This window comes from Pelodiscus sinensis, chromosome 2 (genome assembly GCF_052426305.1).
Source record: "Pelodiscus sinensis isolate ZL-2025 chromosome 2, ASM5242630v1, whole genome shotgun sequence".
Lineage (NCBI taxonomy): Eukaryota > Metazoa > Chordata > Testudines > Trionychidae > Pelodiscus > Pelodiscus sinensis.
The window spans coordinates 254,403,948-254,418,747 of record NC_143053.1 but is presented as its reverse complement, the minus strand read 5'-3'; the positions used below and the strand labels follow the sequence as shown (position 1 = coordinate 254,418,747).

At 51.1% G+C, this 14,800-nt stretch overlaps 1 protein-coding gene across 6 annotated transcripts; it reads right to left on the bottom strand.

Annotated features, from left to right (window-relative positions):
- Nucleotides 1-1,577: 1,577 nt before the first annotated feature.
- Nucleotides 1,578-14,781, bottom strand: LOC149525464 (zinc finger protein 783-like). Of its 6 annotated transcripts, none has more exons than XM_089775930.1 (7): nt 13,275-14,781; nt 12,341-12,700; nt 11,181-11,307; nt 8,214-8,369; nt 7,680-7,793; nt 6,904-6,999; nt 1,578-5,961 (listed from the first exon to the last, which is right to left on the bottom strand). In XM_089775930.1, exons 1-7 carry the CDS (start codon nt 13,296-13,298, stop codon nt 4,736-4,738), a joined length of 2,103 nt encoding a protein of 700 aa, XP_089632056.1. In that variant the 5' UTR covers nt 13,299-14,781; the 3' UTR covers nt 1,578-4,735. The 6 variants fall into 6 exon arrangements, with proteins under 6 accessions (XP_089632056.1, XP_089632058.1, XP_089632057.1 ...); XM_089775932.1 differs by having other exon boundaries at nt 1,578-5,958; XM_089775931.1 differs by having other exon boundaries at nt 12,341-12,697.
- Between the last annotated feature and the right edge of the window lie 19 nt (nt 14,782-14,800).

Here is a 14,800-nt window from a genome sequence, read left to right as displayed (position 1 = left end):
CACCCCTATCCCCTGCCCAAGGTCACAACTCAAACCCCTGCACCCCAGTCCGCTGCCCCAGGTCTCAGCTGCCTCCTTCACCCAAACTCCCTCCCATACCCCAGACCCTCTCCGGCAAGCTCCCTTCTGCACCCAACCTGTCCCAGACCCCGCACCGCCTCCATTAATATCATAGAAGAGTGCAACCCGTGACCACGTTCCAAATTCTTGGAGTGGCCCCCCCCATCAACAATTATTACTCACCCCTGCTTTAGGACTTCCCTAACAGGGCCCTCTTCTGATTTGATCCCAGCCCATCACCCACTGCAACAGAACAGAATCCAGCCCTGGATTTTGTTTTTTTAATTTCATTTATTTGGGCCAGAAGAAGCCACTGGGACTGCAGCCACTGGCTACATATGATAACCCCCCCCCCCACAACTAAACATAGCAAATACAACAGCTTGGGCTGAGAGCTGTACCAGTGCCACCGAGACCCACTGGCCCGAACCCGAACAGCCCAGCTGGCTCCCAAACTCCACCGTTGTCCTCTCACAGCCAGCTAGTTTCTCCTTGGATCTCCCAGTTCTCCCCTCTAGACTCAGTAACCACCAGGCATGAGAATCCACCTTCCTCTTCACGGCAGCCAGAACAGTCAGGGAAATCTGCACCTAGCAGCTGGGGTTTCTCTCAGGGGCCCCCTCAGAAGAGGCGAGGGGCTGTACAGGTGGGGGGTGTGAGGAAGTCAGGACCAGACGCCAAGCTCAAGTTGGGGGGGGGGGGCGCAGTCCCAGTTAGCAAAGCAGGGGAGAGAAGGGGGGGGCCTGCCAATCCCCCAGGGCTGCCACCCGCCAACACACCCACCCACCCTGAGGCAGCAGCACAGCCCCGGTCCCTGCTCCCCGCGTGGGCAGCCCTTACTGGGCCTGTACGTCTTGGCCCCTCCAGGTGGGGCTTCTCCAGTGGCCCAAACTCCGACCCCGCCGTGGGCTGGGCAGAGTCCAGGCATCACTGCTGGTGGGGGAGCCACGGTTACAGGGGGGAGACCGAGCTCTGCCCCTCCCATCCCCATGTCCTCAGACCATAGGGCTGCCGCCAGCCAGAGAGCTGGGGCCCAAGCAAATGCAGGCAGGGACGGGCACTTGTCCCTATTCTAGGGCCCATGGACAAAGCATTGAGTCCACCGAGTCCCAGGAATCTGGGTCTGGAAACAGAGCAAAGCTCATAGTGGTCCTTGGACTCCTGGGCTGAGGTAAAACCGGGGGGTAGGCGGGGAAGCAGAGGTGGGGTGATAAGAAAAGGGGCTGAAGAGATTTTTAAAGCAACGACATTTGCTTGATCTCATACAGTCAGTAACTTAGGGAGGGGGGTTTAAAAAATCTAAAATAACCAGCCCCCCCTCCCCCCCCGCACAGCACCCAACCCATTTCTGGATGCTGAGAGACACCTGCATTTTCTTTCTGAGAGCTGACAGGTGTATTCTCCTTCCCCATTGGTCCATTACTCGGCCCATTCTTATGTTATGCTCCTATTACATTACTGATGGGGTGTTTGTTTATTAACTGTATCGCTCAAGTAAATGAGGCACCACACGCTCACATTTTTAAACTTTGTCTTTAGTGCTTATGACTAAAATCTGTTAAAAAAAAAACGCAAAGTAGCAGAGATCTGTGTAAAAAACTATGACACAGAGCATAGAGTAAGCCTAACAGGAGGCAGTGAGTGTTATGAGAAGGCTTAATGCAGGGAGGGGTGTGGTGAGGGACGGCAGACATGCTCTGAGGAAAATATAGGCCCTAAGTCTGCTTTCACTCAGACGGGTGTAAATCCACAGTTACTCCACTGCAGCCAAAGGAGTAACACTGCCCTACACGAGAGGAGAGACCAAAAGAAGCTGACATGGGATAACCCCTGTGGGACAGAGGCCTTCAACAGTCTCTGTACAGAGGGACTCCACTCACGTGATGGAGCCATGCAAAAGGAATACTTGCAGCACGGCCAACCCTCCATGTGCAAAAATGAGAAGGCCCCTGAAAATCATGATTTTAAAAAATAGTAAAAGTTGGGTTCTTCTTCAAATTCTGAAATTTGACTTTCCGTTTGCTCATTTGCAAGCTTTTCTCCACGAGGGATAGAAATGTGGCTTTTGAAGATGAAAGCTTAGGGCCTCATGAAATCAACTGCCTTTAGGAGATGGGGTTTGAAAAAGCACCCAATATCCCACTACTTGAGACAAGAATGCAAGAGTTAATGGGTTCTTGAGGGAGAGAGGGGGAGGGAGGGTTCTGCTTCCTAAATAGTGAAACATATGAAAAATTAGTGAGCAGGAAGGAGAGCCCTAGAGATGGACTAGGATCCCACACAACCCATTGCCATAATAGAGGGAGGAGGGTGAAACACACTTTGTTGTGGGCAGAATTGGGTGAGAAAAAAAATCAGACTTGTAATTTGTGGGAAAACAAATGGAACAATTCACTAAGCAGGCATGTCAAAAAAACCGCAAAGCCTCACTCTGCCACACCAAGGGTGTGTCTAGACTACAGGTTTTTTTTTTAAAAAGTGGTCTTTTTTCGAAAAAACTTCCCCTGCGTCTAGACTGCTGCTGCCTTCTTCTGAAAGTAAATTGAAAGAACGCGGCAATTTTTTCGACTGCGGAAAGCCTCATTTTACGAGGAATAACACTTTTTTTCAAAAGTGCTCTTTCGAAAAAAGGCGCTATGTAATGCAAACTGTGCTTTTTTGAAAGAGAGCATCCAGACTGCCTGGGTGCTCTCTTTCAAAAAAGCAGCTTGCTTCTTTGAAAGTACTGGTTGTAGTCTAGACGCTCTTTTTCGAAAGAGGCTTTTCCAAAAGTATCTTTTGAAAAAGCCTCTTTCGAAAGAGGCTTGTAGTCTAGACATACCCCAAGTGTGCCTCAATAGTGAATGAAAGGGATGTGGTCTCTCTCTCACACCTGCATGACTGCTCAGTCCCCCGCCTCAGTGGTGATTCACATCTCTACTGGCGGATCTGGGTGCCTAAACCAATCTACTTGCATTGCCAAGGAAGGGGAACAACTGCTCTCGCAACTTCCCTTTCCTTCCACGTCAGAAGTCATTTTTCTGCAGGGAAACAAAATCTGCAGGGGCCATGAATTCTGCATATGTGCAATGATGCAGATTTTCCCCAGGAGTAAAACTGTTGTATCAGTTTTCTCTCAGGGCTGTATGCAGCATTTCCATTACATGTTTCTTGAAAAGCAGTAATCATCTTGACACAAATAACGTGAATGAGGTGTTTCAAAGTTCTAAAATCAGTGCTCAAGTAGTTTAAAAAAATCCATTAAAAAAAACCCCACCTCATAATCATAACCTTCCATGTGTTATATAACGACTGCAGTTTGTCAAAAGATTTTCAGTAATGTAAAACAAGGTTTTCTTCTATTTTTAAATGAAAGTGTTAATAGTTAAATTTAAGCAAGGTATAGAAAGATTTGATGACTACTGTAACAGGAATGAAAGGATTTTATATGTGCTTTAAGCAAGATTTTATTGTTTTAAAGGTGAAAATTGTGTCTGAATTCCATTTCTATATCTATGTATGTATAATTTATTAGCTTATTGATGATACTTAGAATAGCCTGAACGTTGTAGCAGACAACAGCAAGCTCACTGCAATGTAATATAGTGTGTGTTCCTATTGCTAGGCTCATTCAAGAGACTCTGCTAACCCTTGATTAACACAGACAAAGCTAATTGCAATATGTTCATCAAAATAAAAGATTAAGGAAGAAACCCTGAAATGGCTGAAGTGATGGTGGGGGTGATGGTGATGGTGGACCTGCCTTCTGACTCGGAGTTAAAAATGACAGTGTTACCTTAAGATTTTAAGAGTCACAGTCAGATCAGTACATGTTACATGATAAGAAACAGCACAAGTACCCCATGTGCACCCCGTGTAATTCTCCACTGTAGTTCCCGCATGAGGCCTCTGGGAATTACATATTAACAGATGCTGGAATTAGGGATGCTACTGTACCCCCTGACTTGAGGTGGTTCCATCACATACAAAGTTAACAGTTTGGTTCAAAGGCTCTCAGCACCCCACTACACAAACTGTTCCCTCACCCCTATCTACTACCATCTTATGTGTCTGCCATTTTTTCAGGGTCTCTCTCATTATCTCCCCTCTTTATTTTACTCGAAAGTCCCTCCACGGCTGGAGTCACTGGAGAATTCACACGTTCTCCAGGGGAGCGAAGGCGAAAGCGAGGGCTACATTAGTAACAAGAGCAGACCAGACTTCCTGTTATCGTTGGCCGTGGGCCTAGGAGTCGAACTTGTGATGTGAGCTTATATCCCAGGCAAGTGCAATTCTGTATTGACCAGTGAGGCCCAGAGACAGGCCTTCCATGCAGAGCACCAGTCCCTCTCCTGCTCCCAGTCGTTCATGTCCTCCTTGTTCCTCCTTTCCTGGTGCCACTTGACGGCATTTTCACTCCGGATTTTTCCCAAGCAGAGGCTGATTCCCCTCTGCCTGTCTCCATGGCACCACTGCTGCATTTTCACTCCAGGGAGAACACCCCTCCCCCTCCTGCTAGTGTCCCTGCTTCCCCTTTCAGGTCTGGGGACAGAAGGAAGCCCACGGGCGGGGTTTCCACCTCTCCTGCAAGGACCAGTCACAGAATCTGAAGGGCTGAAGCTCTCTCTAAACCAGGGACCTGTCAACTCCTCCTTTTGCCTTCCCTTCCGACTGACTAGTGTGTTAACTCCTCTGGCTACCACGTATCTTCCATCTTTACAATCAGGAGCCCAACTTCTGCTCCCTGTGCAGGGCTCTGAGAAACCGCCAGCTGCCTTTGCTCTGCGCTGTGCAGACTCTGATGTTCTTTCAGGGATTCCTTGTACCGGAAGCTTTTCCCACATGTGCCACACAGATGTGGCCCTTCCCCGGCATGGACCTGTTGGTGTGTTTCCAGCTTATGCTTCCCCCTAAAGCTTTCCCCACCCTCCATGCAACACTGCAGCCCTTGTCCCGAGTTGTCACCCTGATGGCCCACCGAGCCAGCAGGGCTGTTAGCAGCTGGGCAGCCCTGGGGGAGTCTCTCTTCCACATGGTTTCTTTGGTGCTTCATGAAGCTCCTTTTGAGCATGAAGCTCTTGCCGCACTTAGTGCACTGGAAGGGCCGCTCGCCGGTGTGCAGGCGCTGGTGGTTGAGCAGATACTCCTTGCGGCAGTAGCTCTTCTCGCACTGGGTGCACTTGTAGGGCCGCTCTCCTGTGTGGACCCGGTAGTGGTTGTTGAGCTTGGACTTCTCGCTGAAGCTGTTGTTGCACTGGCTGCACTTGTAGGGGCGCTCGCCGGTGTGGGTGCGGTAGTGGTTGGTCAGCTTGGACTGCTGGGTGAAGCTCTTCCCGCACTCGCTGCACTTGTAGGGCCGCTCGCCGGTGTGCAGGCGCTGGTGCGAGATGAGCACGGCCTTCTGCCGGAAGCTCTTCTCACACACTGGGCACTGGAAGGGCCGCTCCCCCGTGTGCACACGCTGGTGATTCAGCAGATACACCTTGCGGCTGTAGCTCTTCTCGCACTCGCTGCACTTGTAGGGCTTCTCCCCGCGGTGGATCATCTGGTGGCGCAGCAGTTCCGACTGGCAGTTGAAGCTCTTCTCGCACTCAGTGCACTTGTAGGGCCGGACCTTGGCGTGGCTCCGCAGGTGCTTCACGAAATTCCCCTTCAGCCGGAAGCTCTTCCCGCATTCGCTGCAGGCAAAGGGCTTCTCTCCCGGCTGCACAACAAAGCCCTTGAGCAGGCCAAAGCCTCGGTCGCACTGGGTGGATTTCTCCTCTCTGATAACGACAGGGTGAGCCAGCTGTGCACCTTCTCCCTGCTGTAGCCTCTGCAAAACCTCCTCTTCTGATTTCACCGACGACATCCCATGGGGCTCTAGTTTTTCCAGAAATCTCTCCTGTGGCTTCGTCTCTTTGCTCACTGTCCCACCACCTGCTAGAATACAGACAGCCAAGTGTTACTACTTTGATTTGGAAGGAAAGCTCCCAACACTAAGAGATTCTGTGCAGAAAAAACCTGACATTTTTTAATGGTCCAATGAACAATTTATTGTATGAACTCAACGGCCCTGAACTCGGGCTTGTTCTGGCTTGAAGTCTCATGAGCTAGATAGCACTATTGGGCTGGATGTCTTGACACATCTAGCCTAGACTCCTCCTGCATGACGGCACGACTGACGTTAATGGGCCTGAAACTGCTCTGGGTGTTGAGTAAACACCCCCCTGTAGATTGCATGGGGGTAGCGTGAAGAAGGAGCCCTGCTCTTCTGCACGCTCAAAGCTGAACGACAGGATCAACTGCCCGCATTGCGGGTGGGGAGCTGCGCATTTACAACGGGGCGATTAGACTGTAAGCTCTTTGGGGCGGAGATCATCTGTCCTGTGTTCCTGCAGCACCTAGCACAACGGGGCCCTGATCTAGTATTGCAATGCAAATAATAAACAATCCCTTTGGCCTTGTCTACACTAACAGGTGCCGTCAATCTACTTCAACTAGGCAAACAGAGTAGCTGAAGTTGACACACTCATCACGGTGGTAAGGTGGGCGGGGGCTGCTCTCCCGTCAATACTCCTCTCCCCCTGGTGGAGTACCGGCATCAACGGGAGTGCGCACGGAGATCAATTTATCCAGTCTAAGCAGATGCAATAAAAATGATGGCTGGTGGATCTATCACTGATGCATCGATACCAGGTGTAGTGGAGACAGGGCCTTAGGGCCGGTAAAAAACCCCAGGGGTGGAAGAGCCTCTAGGAGCCAAGGGTAGCTCCTCCACTCCTCTCCTTCGAGGCATTTCAATGCTGTTAGGGGCCCCATTCCCCCCCAGAGCCAGTGGGAGTTTTGCACACGCAAGACCTGCAGGAACAAGCCATTGCTCACCCGTGCTGGAGCCTGTGAGAATTCTTCCTTCTTCCCCCAAGTCCTGCTCATCCCCTTCCTCTTGTTTGATCCAGGTTAAAGTGCCAGATGTGGAAACTGGTGATCACGTTAATAAGAAATAGAAGCAAATTAGTGTGTCTTCTTCTACCGACACCTGCTGACCTTTCCTTCAAAGGATTTGGGACTAGAGCTGTCTGGGACGGGCAGACAGTTGAGTAACGTTTTGCGCAGAGAAGGAAAAACAAATGAGAAAACACATCCAGACACAGGGGCTACGTCTAGACTGGCATGATTTTCCGGAAATGCTTTTAACGGAAAAGTTTTCCGTTAAAAGCATTTTCGGAACAGAGCGTCTAGATCGGCACGGACGCTTTTCCTCAAAAGCACTTTTTGCGAAAAAGCGTCCGTGCCAATCTAGACGCGCTTTTCCGCAAAAAAGCCCCGATCGCCATTTTCGCGATCGGGGCTTTTTTGCAGAAAACAAATCTGGGCTGTCTACACTGGCCCTTTTGCGCAAAAGTTCTGTGCAAAAGGACTTTTGCTCAACGGGAGCAGCATAGTATTTCCGCAAGAACACTGACAATCTTACATGAAATCGTCAGTGCTTTTGTGGAAAGTCAAGCGGCCAGTGTAGACAGCTGGCAAGTTTTTCCGGAAAAGTGGCTGATTTTCCGGAAAAACTTGCCAGTCTAGACATAGCCAGGCAGTTATACAAGCTGAGGGGCCACTTGCTGGTCCCTCCCCTCACTGAGTCCAAATTCTAACCCCCTGCTCACCTGTGCTGGGCTCCAGGGGAATTTCTCTGTCTAGGGAGCTCCCTGGATCCCAGGTAAACGGCTCCTCTCCTCCTTCAGCCCGGGGCAGGATATTGGGGGTGGAAATGGCATGGCCTATTCATGCAGTAAGAGTTGAGGGGAAATGAGAACTTTATTCATATTCATATTCATCAGTTACTCATACATTATTTTCAGCCTGAGCTGAACAGAGGCCAAACAGGTATTGTTCAGGAAGGCAGAGCTCTGCTAGGAAATGAATTCCCCACACCTCAGGAATATTGTTGCCTTTAGTCCCATACCATGCTCCTGCCACATCCCCTTTCCATCCTCTTGCCCTCAGTGTGTTCACTTCCGCCTGGGCAGAGTTTGGGATGAAAAGGGGGTGGGGCAGAAGCTGACGCAGGGCATGGTTGGCATGTAGGTTTTAAAGCGTAAATCCAGTGCGTGAAAACGCTGCGCCTGGCAGAGAATTTTAAGGCTTTCAGAAACTTCCAACAGCGGACGTACAGGTTTGTGATAGTTGGCGTAACTCACCTGCGCTGGGGTCACCAGGGACCTCTCTTTCCACCAGCCCGTCTTTCTCCTGGAGCCTTTCCTCTAGTCCTTCCAGAGATTCCTGCTCATCCCTGACCCACGGCTTCTCCCCTCGTTCAATGCGGGCCAGGATGTCTGGCTTAGACACAGCGTAGTCTGTTGGTAGCAGATGTTAAGGGAACATCACGGCCTATTTACAGTCATTGCAAATAATGTTACATGATTTCAGACCAGCTGCCCTTCTCTCGCTGGAGCTGGTGACGGATTTGTACTGGGGCCAATAACTAATAAGAATCTTGTAGGAAGATACCATTCATTGTGAAGAGCAGGAGTGCTCCCCAGCAGAAGAGCTGGGGAGTCACCTACAGCAGGGAAGTTGATATGCACAGTGGTATATTAACCCATGTTTGAGAACCTAAATCGGGACAAAGTCCACAGAGCCCCTGGATGGCCAGAGCCAGGGTTGAATGCTCAATGCTCTATTACCAGGAGACACTAAAGGAGAAGTTACTTCGCTTACAGCAACTTGAGTTCTTCGAGATGTTCTGTCCCTATGGGTGTACTCACCATAAGATGCAGGCATGCCCCTGTACTCTCAACCAGGGACAGCAAAGCAAGTCTGCAGGGGTGTACAGTTTGCACTTCATGCCCCCAAAAAGGCCATCAAAGGAGGCGGAGACTCATTACCACTCGCTTCCTCCTCTACTGGGAGGCAGAACCTCTGCAGCTGAGAGGAAGGAAGGTGGGAGGTGAAGTCGCACATAGGGACAACTCCTCTCAAAGAACTCAAGGTCCTATCAGGTAAGTAACCTCTCCTCCTTCGAGAGTGTGTCCCTACGGGTGCTCCACCAGGGGAGACTCCCAAGCAGTAACTTGACAAGGAGGCAAGTCCAAGTTGGTTCGCAGGACTGCGTCTCATTCCTAAGGGTTGGCAAGATGCCCTAATGCCTGGGAAAGGCGAGAATGGCAGACCGGGCTGAAGTCCTACAGATTTCTGTTATGGGGCCATCTTTCAGCTGTGGACTGAGGTCCAGGGAGAATGAACTGTCACTTGATGCAGGGCCTGCGTCATACCACGTTCTAAACAGGCTGCAATGTAGCCCAAACCGCTAGACAGTGGAAACAGGGTGTTCCTTCCAAGGCCGGACTAAGGGGGGGCTAGCCAGGCAGCTGCCCAGGGTGCCAACCTATGGGGGGCACCTGGCTCCTAGTGGGCTGCAGGGGCCGTGTTAATCCCCGCAGCACCGGCCAGCAGCACCTTTCCCCCCGCGGCCGCAGGGCCCTGCATGGCCAGGCGCAGCCCGCCTCAGGCGGCCCCGGACTGCACGCTATTGGCGGTGGCCGGGCCGACTGGGCAGCGCATCTCCATGCTGAGACCGGTCACTCAGTAGCGAGATAGATGACTCCCTGTGCTGTTAGCGGACTTCTCCGCATGCTGCTTCTCATGAGGTGAGGGGCTGGAGTCTGGAATCAGATGGCGCGTGAGCCGTGCCCTTACAGCAGGGGTGGCGAATCATTTTTGACCAGGGACTACTTCAGAAATTTTTGAAGTGGCCTTGGGCCACCCCGGAAGGGGCGGGGCCAAGACACTTCCGTGCTTCCCCACCAACAGACCCCGATTGGTCTGGGCGCAGGGGAGCAGCAGCCTGGATCAACCTGTTTGGCAGGCCGTGGAGGCCTTTTTTGCCCGTCCGCCTTAGAGAAACAGGTCTGCTGAGAGGGGGATTTAGGAGGCGATCCTTGACAAGGGGAGGAAGCTGCTTCTTTTCGGAAGTCCGCACCTCTCAAGGTGCTGCTGGAGGGGCCTGGGACATTGAAGCTGATGTACAAAAGACGACCCAAGCACCACTAGGGCTAGCGAGCATTTCATTAGAAGGAGATTCAGTCGAGCCTCTCTGTTTTCCTGAGACCAGCCTTTAAATCGTCAACAGCTCTCACACTTGGACAGGATGAGGGAGCCTCCGAGGCAGCTCGAATGCCTGTCGCTACGTGGAAAAGACCTGCGGCAGGTTTGGCAAGACTTACACCCCAGGATCCTATAGCATAATGCAGACTGCTAATGAACCAAAAGGGACCACGGGAAGAAAATGGGGGAGCCCGCATTCCAACACCACTTGAAAACTGAAAGCAGAAATGAAATAACCACGCACACAAAGCAAAAGTTAAGAATAAATCATGGTGCTAAGAAAGACGAGAAGCTCAGAGCCAGCAGAGATACAAGTGCTCCATTTCAAAGTGCAGACAACCGAGAAGAAAGTGAGTGGTAGCAGATCCATGTCCTCTTCTATGCCCTCGTTTGGAGGCACAAGGTGCCACTCCATGCAGAAGTGGGCCCGCAGACACTGCTTGGAGTCTCCAGTCAAGAGGGCATGGCATGCATGCATTCAATAGTGCAGCATCCAGGGACATATGCTCAAAGGACTAGTTGATGCAATGGTAGAACTGAGAATTTAAATACACAGAGGTCTGATTTAACCACAGGATGGGGGTGATCTGGCTTTTTAAAGAAAAAGGATGGCCTTGAATTTTGGGCACTAGCCTGCTACTCAGCACACTTGGGTTCCACTTGTGGCTCTGCCACGGATTCCCCAAGTGACCTTGGTCAACTCACTTAAATAAGCTGAACCTGATCCAAAGCCCTAGGAAGTCAATGGGAGACTTTCCATATGCTTCAAAAGGTTTAGGGAAACTAAATGTTAGAATAAAAGAGGCATCACAGCTATAAACAGGCTCCTCGCCTATTCTGCAGCGTGTAACTAAAAGGGTTACCTGCAGCTAGGGAACACTGGACCAGATCTACATCTGCAATTTCCAATTTGTTTTACATAGGACGGTGTGTGGGACGAGCTGCCTATTGTAAACTCTCTGGAAGCAGTGAGCCACTGGAAAGCAAAGGAAATGGAGAATAAGTTGTAATTGGAACCAGAGTAGGGGCTGATTCTAATCCAAGTGGAAACCGATCCTTACCCAGAGAGATGAGGGTCTCATAGTTCCCCTTCATCACATTCTTGTAAAGCTCTTTCTGCCATTCCTCCAAGTTCTCCCACTCCTGCTCGCTGAAATAGACTGAGATGTCATCAAATGTCACGGGCACCTGGAATCACAATGGTTACAATAAGGCCACTGAAGTGAACCGACTTCTAGCAGCTTTGAAGAGCCTTATGACAGAGAATGTAACTTGCGCCGAGCTCTTACACGCACCAAGTCTGGAGCAGTAATTGTCGCGGAAACTCTGAAAAGTCAGAATTCAGCAAGAAAATGTGTCCTGAATGGTACAGAGCTCTCTTCCTCTCCTCCCACTGACTACACAGAGCTTTTGCTGATGGTCTGTGAAGAGCACATGGTGCTGGTTCTTAACTAGATTTCCAAACAGTGTTTCCAAACTGCATCAGAGGTGATACATACGTACACTATGGCTGTGTCTACACTGGCATGAATTTCCAGAAATGCTTAAAACAGAATAGTTTTCGTTATAAGTATTTCCGGAAAAAGAGCGTCTACATTGGCAGGCTGCTTTTCCGGAAAAGCCCTTTTTCCGGAAAAGCATCTGTGGCCAATGTAGACGCGGTTTTCCGGAAAAGAGCCCTGATTGTCATTTTCGTGATCGGGGCTTTTTTCCGGAAAAGACTACTGGGCTGTCTACACTGGCCCTTTTCCGGATCAGTGTTCCGGAATAAGGACTTATGCCCGAGCGGGAGCAGCGTAGCTTTTCCGAAATAGCGGCTGATTTTGTATAGTAGAGTGTCGTTGCTTTTCCGGAAATTCAAGGGCCAGTGTAGACAGCTCGCAGCTTATTCTGGAAAAGCGGCTGATTTTCCGGAATAAGTGGCCCAGTGTAGACACAGCCGATTACTATTACTGCTCCACATTAGCACTTGCTGGAGATGAACAACAAATCAATGACTAAGCTGGAAGCAAAGCCCAAATATTCTGACTCTTAGCCCTGTACATTGTTCACCCTGACTGGGTCTGGCCAGTGAGTTACTGGACACTTTGAAGTTAAGAAGATTACTCCCTCCATCCAAGAACTTATCTAGTGGTGAATTAAAGGGCCAGCAGGACAGAAAACATGAAACCTGTTCAGTACCTAAGCTTCTACCCTTCAGCACTAGCTGGGATATTGTTACCTTGGGGACTTCTCCCTTAGCTCCTGGGGGCAGTCTTAAGATCCAGAAGTTCCTGTTTCTCAGCAAGTTCTCCATGTTCTCCAGCCTCCTCTGCAGGAAGTTATTCTCCTGGATCAGAGTTCCCAGCAAGGCCCACTTACTCTCCAGCTGGTTCCCAAATTCCAGCGCTGTCCTCTCACAGGCTGTCAGTTTCTTCTCCGCTGTCCCTGTTCTCCCCTCCAGATTCAGTAACCGGGTGGCATGAGAATCCACCTTCCTCTCCATGGCTTGGATGGCAGCCACCACTGTCCACAAGGAGATCTCGGTAGCGTGATAATGGGCTTCTCTCACAGGAGTGTGCCTAGGGGCAGCAGGAGCCTGCTTGTATGCGGAGAAACTGAGTCAGCATCTGGGAAACGGAGCCCAAGGGCCCCTCAGCACTGCCCGGGGCTGGATGTGCTGCTGCAGTCCGGATCCACCCAGGGGAAAGCTCTTTCCCTTCCTGTACTGAAGCGGGTTTGAACTGGGAACCCCGCGATGTTGGACGGGGGAAGCGCGGAATAATCTGCCCTGACCTCCTGCGCGCCACAGGCCCCTGGGTCTGAGCCAGCCACCCCGTACGGAGCCCGAGAGTCAGCGGGTCCCGACAGCTGGCGGCCTGCCCGGCACCGCTCCGCGCAGCCCCCGGGCGAGCTGCGGCCCCAGGCTGGCTCCTGCCCGCGGCTCTGCAGACAGAGCCAGCGCTCGCGGGGGCCAGGGAGGCTCCGCGCACCCCCAGCGCCGGGCCACACGTGCGTCGGGGAACCCGGCTCCGCGCACCCCCAGCGCCTCCCCCGCCGGGCCACACGTGCGTCGGGGAACCCGGCTCCGTGCCCCCAGCGCTGCAAGCCCCGGCGCCTATCCCCGCCCGGGAACCCCAGGGAACACCCCGGGGCATCCCCCGCCGGGCCCGTACCTGCGCAGCGGCCCGCTCGGCCATGGCCCCCCGGGCGGGCGGGGCTTCTCCAGCGGCCCCGAGCTGCGCTCCAGCTGCGGGCGGGCAGAGCCCCGGCGAGCGCAGCCACAGGGAGGGAACCGCGGCCTGGCTGTCGAGCCGCACAGTGGCCCCTGCCGGCGGGAAACTCCTCCTGCCTTTACCCGGACTGTCAGTCACTGGGGGAAGCCGAGTTCCGCCTCTCCCCTGCACCGCCCATCCCCGTGTCCTCAGACCATGGGGTCACCGCCAGCCGGAGTTGGGGCCAAAGAAATGGCACGCAGGGATGGGCACTTGTCCCTAGTCTAGGGCCCATGGACAAAGCACTGAGTCCCAGGAACCCAAGTCTGGGAATAGGGCAAAACAGGCAGCAGCCTCCAGGGCTGAGGCAAAACCCAGGGGAGAGTAGAGGTGAGAAAAGGGACTGAAGAGATTTTTAATGCAAAGCTGTTAGAAAGTTTGCTTGGTCTCATATTGTCAGTGACTTAGGGAGGTTTTTTTTTTAAAGAATCTAAAATACCCAGGCCTTTTATCCTTCCTCCCCAGCACCAACCTATTTTTGGATGCTGAGAGTCACCTGCATTCTCTTTTTAAGAGTTGACAGGTTATATTCTCCTTTTCCCTGCCCCTGGCTGTAATGAGCTCAGACTCACAATGTACTAGGGGATTAGGATATAATAGCAGATTTAAGACCATAGAGAAGCACTTTTCACAACACAGGGTCAACCTCTGGAACTTGTTGCCACTGGATGGTACGAAAGCAAACGGTATAGGTTTAAAAAACTGCCAAATAAAGCCTCCTCGTATAATTAAACTTTGCCTTTAGTGATATGATCAGAAAGAAGACTTTGTCAGGTGACAGGTATTGTGATGACAGAGATGCTTTAAGGAAAATGTTAGGAAAACCCAGGTCTGCTCTCATTCATACAGGTGTAAATCAACAGTAATGCCACTGAAGTCAAAGGAGTAACACTGCCTGTTGCAAATGAAGCAGAAGTAAGGTAACCCCTATGGGACAGAGACCTTCAGCAGTCCCTGTACAGATGGGGAGGGGGAGGTACTCATGAAATGTAGCCACACAAGAAAGATACTCATAGCACTGCCATCTCCACAGGTTCAAAAGTTGTGAGCCAGGCCCCTCAAAATCATGATTTAAAAATAAATGTTGGGTTCTTTTCTTTTGTTGAATTCTGGTCTGTCACATTTTCAAGTTTTTCTCTGAAAGGACAGAAATGTGGGGGATTTTTAAACAAAAGCTTTGAGTCTCATGTAATCAGTTCGTTCTAGGAGTTGGGGCTTGAAAAACATTCCATATCCCAAGACTTGAGACACAAATTTAAGTTAATAGTGTCTTTTGAATGGGAGTTAAGATCCTGTTTCTTAATTAAGAAACACTTTAAGAATCAGTAAGGGAGAGAAAAAAAGCAATGGGGACTGAAGAAGCACGTGAGCAGCTTGAAGGAGAAAGCAACAGCACCTTTTACCCCACACTGCAATAAGGTCCACAT